General features: G+C 36.9%; 1 protein-coding gene across 1 annotated transcript in view; it reads left to right on the top strand.

Moving 5' to 3' along the window:
* The window catches only part of LOC107640619, a 98,610-nt gene that overhangs the window by 59,335 nt on the left and 17,369 nt on the right, over positions 1-21,906 (top strand). The window contains exons 2-4 of the mRNA XM_016344128.2: positions 18,873-19,406; positions 19,522-19,592; positions 19,679-19,806. Coding sequence (XP_016199614.1) covers positions 18,873-19,406; positions 19,522-19,592; positions 19,679-19,806 — 733 coding nt within the window. The remainder of the gene's footprint in view (positions 1-18,872; positions 19,407-19,521; positions 19,593-19,678; positions 19,807-21,906) is intronic.

The raw sequence follows: 21,906 nt of genomic DNA, 5'->3' as shown, positions 1-21,906 counted from the left end.
GTATTTTATAAAAACTAAAAATACCAAAATATTTAAAAAAAACACTATAAGCTTTGAATATACCTTTTCTTTTATTTCTATTAGTTTTGAAAATAATTCTTAAGGTCCTTAGTACGTTACAATCAGATTTCGAAGTCAGATTTTTCTAATCTGTACAAACCGGTTCGAAGTCTTTCTTGTTTGAGTCTAGTATCAATTTTTAAGTTTGGTGTCAATTGCACGTTTTTATTCTTCTTGCATTTTTCGAAAATTACATGCATTATGTTCTTCATTAATCTTCAAGTTGTTCTTGATGATTTCATTGCTCTGATCTTTAAATTCTCTTATTTTGTGTGTTTTGTTGTTTCTCATATGCATTCTCAATTTGTCAGTGTCTCTTATATGAAAATTTTTAAGTTTGGTGTCATGCATGCATTGTTTGTTTGATTTGAATTTCCTAAGATTAGTTGTATTTTGATTGTTTCTCGTCATTGAAAAATTCAAAAAAATTCTCAAAACTATATCTTTTCAAGTCAATAATACAGAGAATTGAAGATTCAGAACATTCAGCAGAGGAATAAAACAGAAAAAGCTGGGCGTTCAAAACGCCCAGTGAAGAAGGAAAACTGGCGTTTAAACGCCAGCCAGGGTACCTGCCTGGGCGTTTAACGCCCAAAAAGGTAGCATTTTGGGCGTTAAACGCCATAATGGATGCCATTCTGGGCGTTTAACTCCAGGATGACACTAGAGGGAAGATTTTGTTTTTAATTCACATTTTTTTTCAAGTTTTCATAATTTTTCAAAATCAAATCTTTTTCAAATCATATCTTTTCAATCATATCTCTTTCAAACTCAATTTCTTTCCATTTTATATTTATTTTTACTATTTTCAAAAATCCTTGCTTCAATTAAAGATTTACTTCAAAATTTTCAAGTTGTTACTGGCCTATTAAGAAAGGATCAAATTTTAATTTTAGAATCATATCTTTTAATTTCTTGTTAGTCAAGTAATCAACATTAATTTTAAAACTTTTTTTTTAATTTGATTTTCAATCATATCTTCTCAATCATATCTTTTCAATCACATCTTTTTCAAAATTAATTTTCAATCATATCCTTTTGATTTCTAATTTCAAAATCTTTTTCAAAAATCACTTAATTTCTTTCCCACTCCTAGTTTTCGAAAATCATCAATCAATTTTTCAAAATTCTTTTAATGATTTCAAAATCTTTTTAATTTATTTTCGAAAATTCTTCCCCTCTTCTCACATCCTTCTATTTAAAGGACTAACACTCCTCCTCAAGGTACAATTCGATCTCCCTCCTTCTTTATATGTTCAAAATCTCTTCTCCACCTCCTCCTTCTATTCTTCTTTTCCTCTGACACCTAAAGGAATCTCTATACTGTGACATAGAGGATTCCCTACTTTCTTGTTCTTTTCTCTTTCATATGAGCAGGAGCAAAGATAAAGGCATACTTGTTGAAGCTGATCCTGAACCTGAAAGGACCTTGAAGAGAAAGCTAAGAGAAACTAAAACACAACTCTCTCTAGAGGGCCTAACAGAGCTCTTCAAGGAAGAAGAAACCATGTCAGCCGAAAACAATAATGCCAACAATGCAAGGAAGGTGCTTGGTGACTTTACTGCACCTACTCCCAACTTCTATGGGAGAAGCATCTCAATCCCTTCCATTGGAGCTTAAGCCTCAATTATTTTCTCTAATGCAACAGAATTGCAAGCTTCATGGACTTCCATTGGAAGATCCTCATCAGTTCTTAGTTGAATTATTGCAAATCTGTGACACTGTTAAGACCAATGGGGTTGACCCTGAAGTCTACAGACTTATGCTTTTTCCTTTTGCTGTAAGAGACAAAGCTAGGACATGGTTGGATTCACAACCTAAAGAAAGCCTGAACTCTTGGGAAAAGCTAGTTAATGCCTTCTTGGCAAAGTTCTTCCCACCTCAAAAATTGAGCAAGCTTAGAGTGGAAGTCCAAACCTTCAGACAAAAGGAAGGAGAATCCCTCTATGAAGCTTGAGAAAGATACAAGCAATTAATCAGAAGATGCCCTTCTGACATGCTTTCAGAATGGAGCATCATAGGTATTTTCTATGATGGTCTATCTGAACTATTCAAGATGTTATTGGATAGCTCTGCTGGAGGATCTCTTCATCTGAAGAAGACGCCTGTAGAAGCTCAGGAACTCATTGAAATGGTTGCAAATAATCAATTCATGTATACTTCTGAAAGGAATCCTATGAATAATGGGACAGCTCAGAAGAAAGGGGTTATTAAAATTGATACTCTGAATGCCATATTGGCTCAGAATAAAATATTGACCCAACAAGTCAATATGATTTCTCAGAGTCTGTCTGGAATGCAAGCAGCAACAGGCAGTACTAAGGAAGCTTCCTCTGAAGAAGAAGCTTATGATCCTGAGAACCCAGCAATGGAAGAGGTGAATTACATGGGAGAAACCTATGGAAACACCTATAATCCTTCATGGAGAAACCATCCAAATCTCTCATGGAAGGATCAACAGAGACCTCAACAAGGTTTCAACAACAATAATGGTGGAAGAAACAGGTTTAGCAATAGCAAGCCTTTTCCATCATCTTCTCAGCAACAGACAGAGAATTCTAAGCAGAGCCACTCTGACTTAACAACCATTGTCTCTGATCTAATCAAAACCACTCAAAGTTTCATGACTGAAACAAGGTCCTCTATTAGAAATTTGGAGGCACAATTGGGTCAGGTGAGTAAGAAAATTACTGAACTCCCTCCTAGCACTCTCCCTAGCAATACAGAAGAGAATCCAAAAAGAGAGTGCAAGGCTATAACCACATCTCACATGGCCAAACCTGGAGAGGAGGAAGAGGCAGTGATCTCCACTAAGGAAGACCTTAATGGACGTCCACTGACCTTCAAGGAGTTCCCTAATGAGGAACCATGGGAATCTGAGACTCATTCTGAGACCATAGAGATTCCATTGAATTTACTTTTGCCTTTCATAAGCTCTGATGAGTATTCTTCCTCTGAAGAGGATGAAGATGTCACTGAAGAACAAGTTGCTAAGTACCTTGGAGCAATCATGAAGCTAAATGCCAAGTTGTCTGGTAATGAGACTTGGGAGGATGAACCTCCATTGCTCATCAAAGAACTGGATGACTTGACTAGGCAGAGATTACCTCAAAAGAGACAGGACCCTGGAAAGTTCTCAATCCCTTGTACCATAGGCACCATGACCTTTGAAAAGGCTCTGTGTGACCTAGGGTCAAGCATAAACCTCATGCCTCTCTCTGTAATGGAGAAGCTAGGGATCATTGAGGTACAAGCTGCAAGAATCTCACTGGAGATGGTAGACAATTCAAAGAAATAGGCTTATGGACTTGTAGAGGATGTCTTGGTAAAGGTTGAAGGCCACTACATCCCTGCTGACTTCATAATCCTAGAGACTGGAAAGTGTATGGATGAATCCATCATCCTTGGCAGACCCTTCCTAGCCATAGCAAAAGCTATGATTGATGTTGACAAAGGAGAATTGATCATTCAAGTGAATGAAGACTCCCTTGTGTTTAAAGCTCAAGGATATCCCTCTGTAACCATGGAGAGGAAGCATGAAGAGCTTCTCTCAATACAGAGTCAAATAGAGCCCCCATAGTCAAACTCTAAGTTTGGTGTTGGGAGGCCACAACCAAACTCTAATTTTGGTGTTGAACCCCCACATTCAAACTCTAAGTTTGGTGTTGGGAGGTTCCAACATTGCTCTGAACATCTGTGAGGCTCCATGAGAGCCCACTGTCAAGCTATTGACATTAAAAAAGTGCTTGTTGGGAGGCAACCCAATCTTTAATTATCTATTTTCTTTTGTTATTTTATGTTTTCTGTAGGTTGATGATCATGTAAAGTCACAAAAATAATTGAAAAAGCAAAAACAAAGTGAAAAACAGAATTAAAAATAGAACACCCTGGAGGAGATAGTTACTGGCGTTTAAACGCCAGTAAAGGTAGCAGAATGGGCGTTAAATGCCCAGTCTGGCACCATTCTGGGCGTTTAACACCAGAAAAGGGCACCAGACTGGCATTTAACGCCAGGAATGGGCAAGAAGCTGGCGTTAAACGCCAGAAATAGGCAGCAGCCTGGCATTTAACGCCAGGATTGGCAGAAAGAGGCGTTTTACATGCCACTTGGTGTAGGGATGAGAAATCCTTGACACCTCAGGATCTGTGGACCCCACAGGATCCCCACCTACCCCACCACTATCTCTCTTCTTCACCCATTCACCAATCACCTCAATACCTCTTCCCCAAAAACCCCTCACCTATCAAATCCCACCATTCTCTTCACCACTCACATCCATCCTTCATAAAACCCCACCTACCTCACCATCCAAATTCAAACCACTTTCCCTCCTAAACCCACCCATGGTGGCCGAACCATAGACACCCCCCTCACTCCTATATAAACCCATCTTCACTCCTTCATTTTCACACAACCTAAACACCACTTCTCCCCCTTGGCCGAAACACAAAGCCCACTCCATCTCTTCTATTTCTTCTTCTTCTACTCTCTTCTCTCTTCTTTTGCTCGAGGATGAGCAACCTTCTAAGTTTGGTGTGGTAAAAGCTAAAGCTTTTTGTTTTTCCATAACCATTTATAGCACCAAAGGCCGGAGAAATCTCTAGAAAGAGGAAAGGGAAGGCAAAAGCTTCCACCTCCGAGACATGGGAGATGGAGAGATTCCTCTCAAGGGTGCATCAAGACCACTTCTATGAAGTTGTGGCCATGAAAAAAGTGATCCCCGAGGTCCCTTTTAAGCTCAAAAAGGGCGAATATCCGGAGATCCGACATGAGATTCGGAAAAGAGGTTGGGAAGTTCTCACCAACCCCATTCAACAAATCGGAATCTTAATGGTTCAAGAGTTCTATGCCAATGCATGGATCACCAAGAACCATGATCAAAGTGTGAACCCGGACCCCAAGAATTGGCTTACAATGGTTCGGGGGAATTACTTAGATTTTAGTCCAGAAAATGTAAGGTTGGCATTCAATTTGCCTATGATGCAAGGAGATGCACAGCCATACACAAGAAGGGTCAACTTTGATCAAAGGTTGGACCAAGTCCTCATGGACATCTGTGAAGAGGGCACTCAATGGAAGAGAGATTCAAGAGGGAAGCCGGTTCAACTAAGAAGGCATGACCTCAAGCCCGTGGCTAAGGGATGGTTGGAGTTCATCCAACGCTCAATCATTCCCACTAGCAACCAGTCTGAAGCTACTATAGACCGGGCTATCATGATACATAGCATCATGATTGGAGAGGAAGTGGAAGTTCATGAGGTTATATCCCAAGAACTCTACAAGGTGGCAGACAAGTCTCCACTGTGGCAAGGTTAGCCTTCCCTCATCTCATTTGTCACCTCTGCAATTCAGCGGGAATTGACATAGAGGAAGACATCCTTATTGATGAGGACAAGCCCATCACTAAGAAGAGGATGGAGCAAACAAGAGATCCCACTCATGGACAAGAGCATGAGGAATTTTCTCATCATGAAATCCCTTAGATGCCTCACGGGATGCATTTTCCTCCACAAAACTATTGGGAGCAAATCAACACATCTCTAGGAGAATTAAGTTCCAACATGGGACAACTAAGGGTGGAGCACCAAGAGCATTCCATCCTCCTCCATGAAATTAGAGAAGATCAAAGAACCATGAGAGAGGAGCAACAAAGGCAAGGAAGAGACATTGAGGAGCTCAAGCACTCCATAAGATCTTCAAGAGGAAGAACAAGCCGCCATCACTAAGGTGGACCCGTTCTTTAATTTCCTTGTTCCTTATTTTCTGTTTTTCGAAAATTGTGCTTTATGTTTGTGTCTTTTTTACATGATCACTAGTGTCTAAGTGTCTATGCCCCTTAAAGCTATGAAAATGAATCCATCACCTTTCTTAAAATGAAAAATGTTTTCAATTGAAAAAGAAAAAGAAGTACATGAATTTCAAATTTTAAAACAGTAATTCTCTTGATGTGGTGGCAATACTATTATTTTTCTGAATGAATTCTTGAACAGTGCATATTTTTTAATTTGATTGTTTATGAATGTTAAAATTGTTGGCTCTTGAAAGAATGAAAGGAAAAGGAGAAATGTTATCTGATGATCTGAAAAATCATAAAATTGATTCTTGAATTCAGAGGCAAAAAGCTAAAAGCCCTGCTTATCTAATTAATACTGATCTTAATAGATGTTTTTGTAATTCATTGTATATTCTCTTCTTTTTATCCTATTTGATTTCCAGTTGCTTGGGGACAAGCAACAATTTAAGTTTGGTGTTGTGATGAGCGGATAATTTATACGCTTTTTGGCATTGTTTTTAGTATGTTTTTAGTATATTTTAATTAGTTTTTATTATATTTTTATTAGTTTTTAAATAAAAATCACTCTTCTGGACTTTACTATGAGTTTGTGTGTTTTTCTGTAATTTCAGGTATTTTCTGGCTGAAAAAGGACTGCAGATGCTGTTGGATTCTGACCTTCCTGCACTCAAAGTGAATTTTCTGGAGCTACAGAAGCCCAATTGGCGCGATCTCAATTGCGTTGGAAAGTAGACATCCTGGGATTTTCAGAAATATACAATAGTTCATACTTTGCTCAGAATTTGATGGCCCAAACCGGCGTTCCAAGCCAGCTCAAGAATTCTGGCGTTTAACTCCAAAACTGGCACAAAAGCTGGAGTTAAACGCCTAAACTGGCACAAAAGCTGGCGTTTAACTCCAAGAAAAGTCTCTACACATGGAAGCTTCAATGCTCAGCCCAAGCACACACCAAGTGGGCCCAGAAGAAGATTTCTGCATTAATTACTGATTTCTGTAAACCCTAGGCTACTAGTTCTCTATAAATAGGACCTTTTGCTATTGTATTTTCATATTTTTAGATCCTTTACTTAGACTTTGATAGACCTTTTCACGTTTGGGGCTGGCCATTTGGCCATGCCTAGACCTTGTTCTTATGTATTTTCAACGGTGGAGTTTCTACACACCATAGATTAAGGTGTGGAGCTCTGCTGTTCTTCATGAATTAATACAAAGTACTATTGTTTTTCTATTCAACTCCAGTCTATTTCTTTTCCAAGATATTCATTTGTTCTTCAACTTGATGGATGTGATGTTCCATGACACTCATCATCATTCTCACATATGAACATGTGCCTGACAACCACCTCTGTTCTACTAGCAATGGCTTGAATGCGTATCTCTTGGGTTTATAATCTAAGATTGGAACCTTCGTGGTATAGGCTAGAATTATTGGTGGCCATTCCTGAGATCCGGAATGTCTAAACCTTGTCTGTGGTATTCTGAGTAGGATCTGGGAAGGGATGACTGTGACGAGCTTCAAACTCGCGATTGTGGGGCGTGTGACAAACGCAAAAGGATCAATGGATCCTATTCCGACATGATCGAGAACCGACAGCTGATTAGCCGATGTTGTGACAGGGCATCAGGACCATTTTCACTGAGAGGATGGAATGTAGCCATTGACAACGGTGATGCCCAACGTAAAGCTTGCCATGAAAGAATAGTTAAAAGGAGTTGTCATGGAAAGAAAATCATCAAGGATGAGTACGATTTTATATTAAAACTACTAGACAAAGCAGTAATTATTGATGAGGAAGAAGTCGTTGAAGACCTGGGAGATGCTGATCCTCCATGGGAAAGTCAAGACATAGAGCCTCCTTCCAAGACGGTTGCATTTGATGTTGAGAAGGGTGTACAACCTCCAAGGCATGTCATGGTTAAGGAATTGGAAGAGGTCAATCAAGAGATGGAGATTCAAGAAGAAGAAGCACAACCTCCCATGCCCTTGGAAAGCAGTGAAGAGGAGATTGAATTGGAAGAAAGCTGCCAAGAGGAAGAAGTTGAAATTGAAGAAGCCTACAAGAAGGTGGAAGTTGTCAAAGAAGAGCACAAGGAAGTGGAGTTTGCAAGTTCATTAGAGACACCTCCCCCAAGGCCATTACCGTCCAACACAACATTCAAGTGGGTAAAATTCTCATCCTTGACCTTTGCTTTCCCACTTAAATATGGGCTACTGGAGACAGATGGTCAACTTAGAGTTCTTTGTGGCATTAAGAGTAAGAGGAAGATGGTCAGTGGTAAGAATTGTCCTACAAGGTTCATTATGGTTGGAAGCTTTAAGTTTAAACGCAAAGGTTGGTGTAAAGCTCAATTGAATGGGTCTAGGAAGTTGTTTGGATGCTTCAGTGAGAATTCAAATTGCTTACCACCCGGCTGGAACAATGATGATCAACTTGAAGATGGGTGTAGAAACAAGATTTGGGATCCGAGAATATATGAGGATCAAATTTGGGAGCTCAAAGCTTGTGAAGAACTCCATCAAAGCTTGAGGAATCTACTTGGTATTAATAGAGCTTATTGGAAGTCCAAGCATTGGTGAAAGTTTCAGGATGAGTTCAAGCACAAGCCACCATGACAAGGAGCTCACCAAATGTCCAACTTAAGGACTTTAACTAAAAGTGCTAGGTGGGAGACAACCCACCGTAGTATGATCGTTCCATTTCCAATCTTATTTAGTTTTGTTTGTTTTTGAGTTTTATTTTATTTTATTGAACCTAGAATTATTCATAACATCTGCATCAGCATCTGCATACGGCATTCTGCATTTTGCATAAAAAAAAAACACGCACGTGACGCGGCAGCATCGCTGACGCGCCCGCGTCACAAGTGCATTAGGAAGAAAAGAAAAGTGAACAGAGAGTCACGAGAGAGCGTGGCTGGAGGTGTGCCTTAGGCACAATTATGCCGACGCGGCCGCGTCCTTTGAAAAATAGCTTCCTCACGTATCTGCGTCACCCACGCGAACGCGTGGCCCTGTAAAATCAACGTAAATAGGTGTATGGCAGTATGTTGGGCTGGAATGGGGCTGGAACCAAGCTAGAAGCACAAGCCACACCACGCGAACGCGTGCCCCACGCGTCCGCGTCATTTTTAAAAGAAAGGCCATTCACGCGACCGCGTCACCCTAAAATTTTGGGAAAAAGAGTTTCGAACAGAGAGTTGCGCGAACGCGAGGCTGCCCTCGCGCCAATCGCATCAATCAACTCACGCGACTGCGTGCCCCACGCGTCCGTGTCATTTAGCAATCTCACCAACCGCGTGAAAGCGTGACCCACACGTCTGCGTCGCATGCGGCGCACAGATTATCCCCATCAGCCAAAATCTCTTATCTTTTCTTCCCCAAATCCTTATTTTTGTTTTCCCTTATTATTATTTATTTCTCCTCTCTTCTTCCTTCTCTATTTTTACTTTTCCATTTTTCTTTTCTTTTTACATCCATTATCAAGGTTCTTTTCTTCTCCCCTCTTTACTTCTTCATTATTATTCCTTTTCTTTTATTCATGTTTTCTTATTACTTTCATTATGCATATTTTCTCTTTCCTTTTTTTTCTTTTAATTAGTGTTGGAAATTTATTTGGGTCATTATTATCTCTTATGATTTGCTTGTGGATTGTTAAAGAATTGTTTGGTAATTATATATTAATTTTATAGGGTTGCTTGCATGTTCAATCTAATACTTTCAATAGCTTATTTACCATGCATATTATGTGTTTGTGAAAACGCCCGTATGGCATTGTGCACTGTTTTTCAATATCTTTTATTCTATTACTCTAAATGCTTGCTTTTCACAAAACCCTTTTTATATTATTATTTAAATATAATTGTTATTACAAACAGGTTATTAGTTTGAAAGGCTTGGTAATCTAACTTGGATATTGAATGCTTGGTCTATGCTACTCATGCCTTTGCTAGCATGCCAATAGACACCTTGCATTTAATTGTCATCATATGCACTTGCTATATTTCCACTGATGATTTTTAACATGTAGTCATGACCATGTGTTAACATCATTTATCTTTAATGTGCATTGATTACCACCTTTCCCGTTCTCTTCCTTGCTCTAACCCTTGAAGTTTTAACACCCTTACTATTCCCTTTTCAGGATGGCAACCAAGAAAGAAAAGAGAAAGCTACTCCCAAATCACCGGCAAGAAAAGGAACAAAAAGAGCACTAGCTGCGGAGGCACCCATCCAGTTGTACATCTTAGCATGCACTGAGGACGGTGCAACCTTTAAGTGTAGGGAGGTCGATACCGATCTCCATGGGTTAGCTATTTTCTTCTTTCCAACACCATTGTTTTATTTTCTTTGTTTGTTTATTATTGTATTTGCATGTTTAATTGCATGTTTGTTTGATTTTATGCATTTAGCTACTGCTTGGTTAAAGTAATGAGTTTCTTCTAAGACCCTATTTTTGAAAAAAAAATTTCACTAATTTAAATCAAAATTTTTTTGTTAAATTTGTTTGAAGTTGTATTTGGAACACAGTTTAAAAAGCTAAGAACACACAACCCGTGAGATTTTTAGCTTATTTATATGGTTACATTATTTAACCATAAATTTTTATTCCTGTGTGTTTTCTTCCCTATGATTGCAATCTTTGCTTTGTTCCATTCTATATGTCCACTATTTAGTGTATTTACATGCTTGCATATGATTGAGGCCATTATTTAAATTTTTACTCACTTATCCCAAATAAGCCTACCCTTTCAGTTACCTTTGTTAGCCACTTTGAGCCTTTTTATCCCCATTTGTTCTATATTTTACCACATCACTAGCCTTAAGCGGAAAAACAAGTAATCACCCCAATTGAATCTTTGGTTAGCTTAAGATAGAGAATGTGCATCAACTAAGTGTGGGGAAATTGTGGGAACATGGGTTAATAAGGGAATGTATCATGTTTCTAATTTATTTGAATATTGGGAATTTGGGAACTTACTCATGTAAAACCAGAAAAAAATTAAAAATTCATGTGCATTGATAAGTTATGTTTGCTTTTATGATTGAAAAAAAAATTTTAATAAATAAATAAGGGGACAAAATTACCCCAATGCTAAGTTAATAAAAAGATCAATGCACATGTGATAAAAGTAAAGAAATATCAAAAATTTGGTACATGAGTATGGGAATCATACAAAAGTGGAAATTATGGGTAGCTAGGCATGAATTTAATAGTATATAGAGTATATGTATATTAGGTGAGAGCTTAGGTTAGTCAAAGATTCATATTATAGCTCACTTCGCCATACATGTACCCTTACCTTTACCTCAGCCCCATTACAACCCTGAAAAGACCTCATGATGTTTGCATTGGTATACTAAATATTTGTTGATTGGTTAGATGAAGAACAAAGTTTAGAAAGCATGATTAGAGAAGAGTAGAGTAAATTACCCTATACACTTGAGAGACTAGAGTGATATACACTACCAGTGAGGGTTCAATGCTTGATTCTATGTTCCCTGCTTTCATGAGCTATCTTCTTACAAGTTTACTTGTCTTTTGTTGTATGATTTGAATTAGTGAAATCTGAATTATTTTTGTCTTGGAGAACTTATTTACTTTTAACCAAGTAGGTAGAAACATTTTTGCATGTAGTTGCATTCACATAGATAGGTTGCATTTCATACATTCTATCATTTTTCTTCACTTTTATAGCTTCTCTTGAGCTTAGCATGAGGACATGCTAATGTTTAAGTGTGGGGAGGTTGATAAACCACTATTTTATGGTTTATCTTGTGCTCATTTGAGTGATTTTTATCAACTCTTTACCCACTTATTCATACTATTTGCATGGTTTTACGTTTTCCTTCCTAATTTTGTGCTATGATTAAAAACATGTTTCCTGGGCCGTTAAATTGCTAATATTAATCCTCTCTTATTACCATTCGATGCCTTGATATGTGCGTCAAGTGATTTCAGAGATTACATGGCAGGAATGGCTTGGAGGATGGAAAGGAAGCATGCAAAAGTGGAAGGAATACAAGAAGTTGAAGGAACTGCAAAGCTGTCAGCCTGACCCTCTCGCACTAAAACGGTCATAACTTGAGCTACAGAGGTCCAAACGATGCAGTTCTAGTTCCATTAGAAAGCTAACGTCTAGGGCTTCGATTTGATATATAATATGCCATAGTTTTCCTGACACTAGGTGACACAAACGCGTACTCCACGCAGACGCGTCGCAGTGACAAAAATCAACGTGGCAGATTTCTTCTCCAGCGATTTTTGGGCTGTTTCTTACCCAGTTTTCAGCCCAGAAAACACAAATTAGAGGTTATAAAGTGGAGAAATGCATCCATTCATGAGGAGGCTCTCAATTATGCACTTTTCATAGTTTAGATATAGTTTTAGAGAGAGAGAGGTTCTCTCCTCTCTCTTAGGATTTAGGATTAGGATTCCTCTTAAAGGATTTAGGACTTTTATTATTTCAACTTACAATTTCTGCTCAATTACCAGGTTCAATGTTCCTTTTATTTATTTTTCCAATTTAATTTATGAACTTTTCCATGTTACATTTGATATCTTTATTAGTGCAACTTGAGGTATTTCGGAATTATGATTGCTTTCCTTTATTTATATAAATAATTTAGATTTTTCCCTTTTGGCTTTAAATGATCAATTGGAGACTCTTGAGTTATCAAACTCATCGTGATTGATAATTGTTATTTTTGCTAATTGAATTAGATTCCAATAACTCTAGTCCTTTCTTAGGAATTGGTTAGGACCTAAGGATCAAACTAATTAGTCCACTTGACTTTCCTTTGCTTTAGTGAAGGTTAACTAAGTGGGATTAAACTCAATTCTCATCACCATCGATAAGGATTACTAGGATAGGACTTCCAAATTTTCATACCTTTCCAAGAGTTTATTTTACAGTTATTTATTTATTTTACTTGTCATTTAAATTACTTGTTCCTTACTTTCAAAACCCCCAATTTACAAAACTCATAAGCAATAATAAGAACACCTCCCTGTAGTTCCTTGAGAAGACGACCCGAGGTTTAAATACTTCAGTTACCAATTTTGAAGGGGTTTGTTACTTGTGACAACCAAAATGTTTGTACGAAAGGATTTTCTGTTGGTTTAGAAGCTATACTTGCAACGCGATCATATTTTTATATTTCTTTACCGATAGAAAAACCCATCGTCAGCCATGCGCTTGCGTCATTGCTCACTGGTCATCTCCTTAATTTCTTGTGTTCCTTCTATTTTTGCAAGCCTCCTCTCCAATTTCCAAACCATTCATGCCCTATGAAGCCTGAAACACTTAACACACAAATCACGACATCGAATGGGATAAAAGAGAATTAAAATACATAATTAAAAGTCTCTAGAAAGCAAGTTTTCAACCATGGAGTAATTTTGGGAAGGAATTGTAAATACATGCTTATCATATGAATAAATCGGTAAAGATTTGACAAAAATCACACAATTAAACACAATATAAATCATAAAATAATGGTTTATCATACAACCTTCTCAACATCAAATTCAAACCTCTTGGAAAGAGGCTCTATGACATGAGTTTCCGATGGAGGTTCCGCATCTCCTAAGTCCTCAACCACTTCCTTTTCTTCAATAATTTCGGCGTTCTCCACTGGCTCTAGTACAAAATCCATCTCCTCCTTGATGACTTCCACCTCTTGACAACTTTCTTCAAGGGTCTCTCCTACCTCCACTTTTTGGGCCTCCTATTGCTTCTCTTGAAGTATGTATGCGTGAACCAGATCCATTACGTCCCTAAGACGATGCCTTCTCTCTTGTTCCATGTCAATAGCGTAATTGGGATCATGTTGCTCTTGAATTGATGGACATGCGTGAAAAGTAAGTGCACCAGAGCTTGAGGGTTGAGTATTGGGGGTAAAGGATGGATCCACACGTGATATAAGAGCTTGGAGAGTAGAAGTAAGACCAGTGAGAGTAGAGGTAAGTGTGGTTTGAAGATCTCTTTACCCTTGGTAAATAGCACTAAGGGTATCATCTATGGGAGCTTTGGGTGAATAAGAGGGTTCATTTGTTGGGAGAAAATGCTCATAATTCGGAGGTGGTTCTTCTTGATAAGGGTATGGAGATGGTGTATATTGAGGTGGTGGTTCTGGGTATGGTTCATATGGTGGTTGGTATGATGGATAAGGGTTAGGTTCATATGGAGGTGAATGGTAGAAAGGGACTTGTGAGTATGGTGGTTAAAACTATGTTGAGGAGGGGGTTCATAGGCATATGGTGGGGCTTGTTGGTAACTACAAGAGGGTCCACCGTATCCATTGGATTGATATGCACCTTGGAATGGTTCTTGCTCATAGTAAGTGGGTGGAGGTTGTTGCCAAGAGAGTTGATCAAATCCTTGTGGCTCCTCCCATCTCTGATTATCCCATCGTTGATGCAAGTTTTCATTATAATTTCCATTCCCTATAAATAATTTGAACCAGACTCGTAGCCAAAGGGGTGAGAATTCATAGTATCAAGAGAAAATAAAAACAAAAACTAATAAGGAATAATTAAACTAAACTCCTGAAACTAGAAACAACTAACAAAGAAACGAAAAAGCAAAAACATTTACAATAACCAATAATAAGGCACACATTTGCAATTCTCCGGCAACAGCGCCATTTTGATGAACGAATTTTTGCTAGTAAATAATTCACAATAAATTCTCGTTGCAAGTATAGTTTCTAAACCAACAATAATCTTTTCATACAAAAAATTGTTTGTCACAAGTAACAAACCCAATTAAAAATAATAACTGAAGTATTCAAACACCGGGTCATCACTCAAGGAATTGCAAGAAAGTGTAGTTTATTATTGGTTGTGGAAAAGTATCTTTTTGGGTTTTTGAAAGGTTGAACAAGGAATGTAAATGACAAGAAATTAAATTAATAGCTAAGAAAGCTCTTGGCAAGGTATGAGGATTAGAAGTCCTATCCTAGGTATCCTTATCAATTGTGACATCAATTGTCCATTGCTCCCACTTAGTTAACCTCCAACTATGAAAGAAAGTCAAGTGGATGAATCAATTTGATTCCTCAAGTCCTAGTCAACTCCCAAGGAAAGACTAGACTTAGTGGAATTCAAGTCAATTAGCAACTTTCAATTATCAATCAACAAAGGAGTTTGATAACTCAAGAGTCTCCAATTACTCAACCAAAGCCAAAAGTGGAAAAACCTAATTTAAAACCCTCCCAAGCATTCTATCAAACACTTGGAAGGCATAACATAAAAGCATAGAAAACTAGCAAGGAATATTAAATCTAAATAACCAATTGCAAATATCAATAATAACAAACGAAGAAAGGAGCAACAAATATGAAATACCTCAAATTGCATTAAATAAGAAATTCAATCTAACATGAAGAGTTCATAAACTAAAGTGGCAACATAAAGTAATCAATAGGGAAAATAAATAAACTAGGAAGCTAGAACAATTAAAAGTAGAAGAGGAACTAAATTAAACTAAGGTAGAAATCTAAAATTGAGAAGAACTAAAAGAAACCCTAAAACCTAGAGAGACGAGAGAGCCTCTCTCTCTAGAAAACTACATCTAAAACCTAAAATTATGTGAATTAATGTTGTATGATGAATGAATGGATGGATGGATTGATACCCCCACTCTGCAGCTTCTATTTTGTGTTCTTGGGCTTGGAATTGGGCCAAAAAGGAGCCCAGAAATCGCCCCCAACGCTTTCTGCAATTTCTACACGTGACGCATGTCACGCGTACGCGTCAGTCACGCGTACGCATCAGTCACGCGTACGCTTCGATGGTCTTCTTCGCGCATTACGCGTGCGCGTCAGCCATGCGCACACGTCGCTGTGCAAACTCGCTTGTCACGCGTACGCGTCAGGTACACGTACGCGTCGCTATGAAAATCTCCAAAACACGGGCACGTGTGAGCCATGCGTGCACGTCGATTCTCACTGGTCATCTCCTTATTATCTTGTGTTCCTTCCATTTTGGCAAGCTTCCTTCCCATCCTCTAAGCCATTCCTGCCCTATAAAGCCTGAAGACACTTAACACACAGATCACGGCATCGAATGGTATAAAGGGGAATTAAAATACACAATTTAAAGGCTTAGGAAGCAAATTTTCAACCATAGAACCAAATTGGGAATGAATTGTAAAATCATGCAAATTGTATGAATAAGCGTGCAAAGACTTGATAAAAAACCACTCAATTGAGCACAAGATAAATCATAAAATAGTGGTTTATCACAACCCTATGAAGTCCTCATGATAATTGCATTCATACATCACATGGTTGTTGATTGTTAGATGAAAAACAAATCTTTGAAAGCATGATTAGGAGGAGACTTGAGTGATTAAAGCCCTAAACACCAAGTAATTAGAGTGTATACACACCTAGTGAGGGTTTAATTACTCAATTCTATGTTTCCATACCTCTCTTATCATGCATTCTTGCAGGTTGCTTCATTTTGATGAGTTAAATTAATTCTTTAGATTTTCTTTTACATTGAATTACTTCTTTGTTTGGCCCTTTATGTCTATACTCTTCCTTGAGAATTTGATTGTTTGTTTTAACTAAATCAATAGGATACTATAGATAGATAGATATATATAGATAGTATATAGTAAACCTTGCATGCATATAGATAGTTGCATTCAATAAGTTGATTACCCCTTTGGTTATTCTCCTTGTTTGGTTGAGCATGAGGACATGCTATTGTTTAAGTGTAGGGGAATTGATGAGCCCATATTTGATGAGATATTTTGGCTTGATTTGAATGGATTTTGTCACATAAACTCGCACTTATTCACTTAAAGAGCATACTTTTGTGTTATCTCCCTAATTTGGACATAAATGTGAAAACATGTGTTTTTGTGCTTAAATTAGTGATTTTAATTCCACTTTTATGCCATTCGATGCCACGATATGTTTGTGAGTGATTTCAGGTCATTTAGGCAAGATTGGTTAGGCAAAAGTGGAAGAAAGCATGTACAAGGGAGAACACATGAAGAAAACAAGGAAAAGCAAACAGTCAACTGTGCGTGCGCACAAGCATCTGTGCATGCGCACAAGAAGGATTTAGCATGTGTGCGTGCACACAACCCTCTGTGCGTACGCACAAGTGGCGAAACAGTAAAGTGTGCGTATGCACACATCTGTGCGTACGCACAGGTCCCTACACATGATTTCATTAATGAAACACGTGCAACGCATTTTCTGAGGCCTTTTGGCCCATTTTGGAAGGCTTGGAGGCTGAATTGGAGTGCTATATGAAGGGGAATTTGGCTCACAATTTTGGGGCCTTCTTGGCCTAATTTTTGGAGTTGCTGAAGCCTTTTGTGATGCTATATCAAAGGGGAATGAAGACATATAAAGGGCATTAGTTAGTATTAGTTATGAGGAGGTTTTATTAGGTTTTAGTTTTTAGTTTTCATCTAGGTAGAAAGCATCCTTAGGAGTAGGAGTATTGTAGATAGCAATTGCTCTCCTAGGGTTTTTACTGTAGCATTTTATAGTAAGTTGGATCATGGATTTTGCTTCTTTAATTGTAAGTACTTTTTAATTCATCTTTAATTATATCAATTTTGCTTTTATTTCTCTTTGGGTTCAAGTACTTTGTTAATATTTGCAATTTTGAGTTCTTGAAGTTTTAATTATGCTTGCCTTATATTTGTTTGGATGTTTATTGTTGATTTTGTGCATAGTTGGTTATAGTTTTCTATTTTCCTTTGCAATTTCCCATGTTTGGCTTTTATGCCGGCAAGGTGTTTGTGAAAATACCAACTTTAGATTTTGAGTAGATTTTCATACCTTGACTTGGGATTTGAGTTCCTAGGATTCTAGAGTCATAATGTCCGATATTTAGTGGTAATTCTTGGGTAATTAGTTGACTCTTGTGTCCATTAAAGTTAGCTTTTGATCAATTAATTTGGTAAGTTAGCTAGGACTTATAGATCAAGGTCAATTATGCTTGTTTGACCTACTACTCGATGTTAGGAGTTGACTAGGCATGATTGACTCATCATAATTATCATAGCTGTGGTTATGACGATGATAGGATTCCTTGGATCCTCATTCCGAAGTCAAGGCTCTTTCATGCATATCGTAGCATTTTCACTAGTTTTGACCTTGTTTCCCTTTTTATTGCATTAATTCCCAGTTTTGATCATTCCTTAGTTCTTTTAATCTTTAGTTCTTTTAATCTTTCATTTCTTGATTTTAAAAACCCCCCTTTGCCCTCACAACCGAACACGTAACACTTCAATTGCATTCCAAAGGAGAACGATGTAACATCCCGCATTTTTGAAAATCTGAATATGAATAAATTATGATTTTATCATACTAAGTTTAAACTTTATAATTTTAGAAATTATTTTATTAGAAATAATTAAATAGATTTGGAGATAATTTCGTTTTAAATCAAATAAGATTCTTAAGTAATTTTATTATAATTAAATATTTTGTATAATGTTAGTAATTGAAAAATAAGAAAGAATCGCACAATTTAATTGAAGTAAGTTATATAATGAAAAAGTTAGGACTTATTTTATTAAATTGAGTTCTTAGAGATTAATTTATTAGGAAAGATTAAATGGATTTTTGTAAATATTTTAGATTTAAGTCAACTAATATTTATGTACAACTTTTATTTTAATTAGTTAATATAAATTGAAGTTAAAGTTATGATGGAAAAATAATGAAAGATCCTAATTTAATTTAGATAATTGATATTTCGAGTTTAACTGTATTTTATAAAATGTGATTAGTTTGCTTACCTTATGATTCAAATTAAAAATAATTATTTGAGCTTATTGATAAATTAGTAAATAAAATTCTGTGTTTCAAAAGTAATTTTCATAATATTATGTTTGAATCTTAAATTGTTTTTTTATTTTGAATATTTTGTAAAATTTCTTAGTTACTCGTACATATTTTACTTTAACACAGTCTTATATTTCTTATTTTATACATACTGATATTATCTAATACGTATACTCCCTGACCAATCGCGCAGCCACAAACTTACTCCACACTCATTTATTAGTTATTAGGCCACGCTTATTGCTTCCTCACCACTCATTCACGGTTAAACTCCCACCACATACACACAATAGATATTACGGAAGAGAGAAAGGGGGAAAACGAAAACAGAAAAGGGGAAGGAGGGACCGAGAGTGGAGAAGAGAATGCAAGGGAGAAGGAAGATGTGCCGGTAGAGCTACGATCGCCGCACGTCACCGCACTCTACCGCCGAAGATTCCCTCACCACGGTCGACATCGATTAGGGTAGAAGAGAAGAGGAAGAGTGACGAACAGGAAGAAGGGGGAAACGCGTTGTTGCTGTTGATATTGGTTGGGGATATTGCACGTAGTGGAGGGGTCTTCGCCGCTGCTGTCGTTAACAAGCAAGGGGGAAGAGCCCGTCCTTGGCGATTCTACCGCCGTCAAAGGGAAAAGGAAGTGAGAGAGCCGGTGAACAGAATGCGAGAAGGGAGAGGAGCTGTGTTCTTTCCTTGTCGTCGCCACCAAAACCGGGACAGATTCACCGGTAATTCTGCTTCTTCCTTTCTTGATTCTGTCCCGCTTTTATTTTGTTCCGCTATTCCGATTTGGTTGGTGTCCCTACTATCCTTACTGATCGAATTGATGCTGCTGCCCGCTAGGACGGACGTCCTGGTCTTTGGTTCCTGTTATTCTGAGTACCAAAGCTATTGCTCCATTCCCGTCTTTCCTTTGGTACGATTAGTTCTGTTCTACAAATATTTTTCTGGTTATTACTCCTTTGATAATCTGTTCTGTTTTGTCCTTGCATTTGCTGCAGCCATTATTAATTTCCCCTCCAAAGTTTTGGTTGCTGCTATTAGAGTTGTGGTTGATGCTGTTATCCTCGCGTTAGAACATAGAGGGTTGCTGCATTTCCAATTTTGTGTGGTTAATGTGACATCGAGGTAGGGGGTTTAACTTAAATGACTTTCATTTTAGAATGCCCATAAATTTTATTGAATGAATGCAAAAATGTTTATTTTTTATGAGTAATTGATTGGTTATAAGGATATTGAATTGTGGCTGGAAATGTGATTGAGCTTGTGGTTTTTGTGAAATTGATTGATTGCATGTGAATTACGAATTGTTGATGAGTAATTGAATGACTGAATCTTGATGGATTATATTTGTTTGATTATTATTGGGCTGGTTATTAAATACGTTAGGATGGTGGTAGAATCGGTTGGTGATTGATTAGAAATTAATTTTGAAAAATATTGAAAGTTGAACTTGAAATGCTAAACTTTATGTTAAACATCAGAGTTTTGAAATGAACGGCAACTTTGAAAGTACACTAGTAACTTAATAGAGATTGAAATAGTATGAGACTAAAAGCTAAGAGAACAATAACAAGCATAGCTATTAATATTCAATTTTGAAGGTTTTGTATTAGTTAGAGAATTAGTTATGATTTTTCAAAGTTAAATTCTAAAATCTGATTTTCTGCATAATTTTAAACGAAGTCAGAAACTTTGAAAAGCTATAACTAATTATGTAATGATCAGAATTGCATGAGACCAAATCTGGGATAAACTTGGGAACATATGTAACTAAACTGGAAAATTTGGGATCTTTTTGTTAAATATACAATTTATGGCAAATTTTTAAAGTTAGGTTGTTAAATCTGTCCTGCAGCAGAAAAGGTCAAACAGGGCAGCAAATTGTTTGTCTTGCTGCGACTTCTACAAGCTGAGTTTTAGAGCAAAACCAATTTTGTTATAAAATTTGATTAACTTGATTTATTTCTCTAAAACTTCAGAATTTTAAGAATTGAGGATTGGGAGTTGTGAAGTTTTTAATATTGGTGGTCAAAGCTAAAAAGAAACAGATTTCAGCAAGCTATGCATCAACTTCCAATGCTTGTAACTCTTAGAATTGAATAGCAATTGTGTTGCAACTAAGATACACTTTTTTTTGGATGAGCAAGGAGTTCCCAAACCAATATTTAGCTTAATTGGAGTTTTGTAATAAAAGTTATTCAAATTGAAAGGTACTAAACTTGTTGGTTTCTAAAACAGATTTTGACTCATTTTTTCTTAACTTCCAGGTTATGTAACTTCTTCGTTAAAAATGGTATTAACTCAGAACCAATTGAAAAATAAACCTGGATGAGTGAAGTTGAACTATATTAAATTTTAAAGTTATTGGATTTAACTTGGATTTTATATTGAATTTTGAATATCACATGTTGCTGCTATTTTTCTGGTTTTACGCACTACAGAGCAGTCACGGTTTTTCCTCTATTCCTAACGCTAGAGAATCAGAAAATTATAATATTTAGTTTGTTAGAAAGCTTATTTCAAGATGAACGCCTGGACATAAAGTTTGTGCAATGCTGAGTTTATTTGCTATATTAAAAATAGAAAAGAAGATAGAGTGTTGAGGATGTCTTAGTGACAATTATGAGTTTATAAAACTAAAGATGAACCTTAGTGTTATATGGCTGATTCAATGTTGAAATTTGCTTGATTCTGAATTGATGTGATGCTGGAAAGTTTGAAAAGAGTTTGGTAAATTGTTTGATTTGGCCCCGTAAGGGTGGTTAAGTCCTATTTTCAGAAGAGATCATGTCCGGATTTTTATAAAAATATAAGGACTTAATCAAAATAAATATTTAAGGCTTGTTTAATGATAATAACTTCAACGATTCTTTTGAGAAAAGATATTTGGTTTATAAAGTTGTTGGCAAGGACGTGGGTTTCATCCCGCTTGCATATTTACAATTACAAAAGAGTAAAGAGATAAAAAGAAAAGAGTAATCAGAGTAGAGTAGAGAAACACAGAGAGCAGAGCAGCCAGAGTAAAGTAAAGAGATAAAGAGAAAAAGAGTGATATAGATACAGAAGAAAGAGTAATCAAAGAAAAGTAAAGAGATATAGAGAACATAGTAACCATAGCAGAGTAAAGAGATACAGAGAAAAGAGAAACCAGAACAGAGTATATATATATATATATATATTAGTTGCTTGATACAACCCAGAGATATATTTATATACATATTAGTT

This window comes from Arachis ipaensis, chromosome B05 (assembly GCF_000816755.2).
Source record: "Arachis ipaensis cultivar K30076 chromosome B05, Araip1.1, whole genome shotgun sequence".
Taxonomy (NCBI): Eukaryota; Viridiplantae; Streptophyta; class Magnoliopsida; order Fabales; family Fabaceae; genus Arachis; species Arachis ipaensis.
This window is presented reverse-complemented; position numbering and strand designations above follow the sequence as displayed.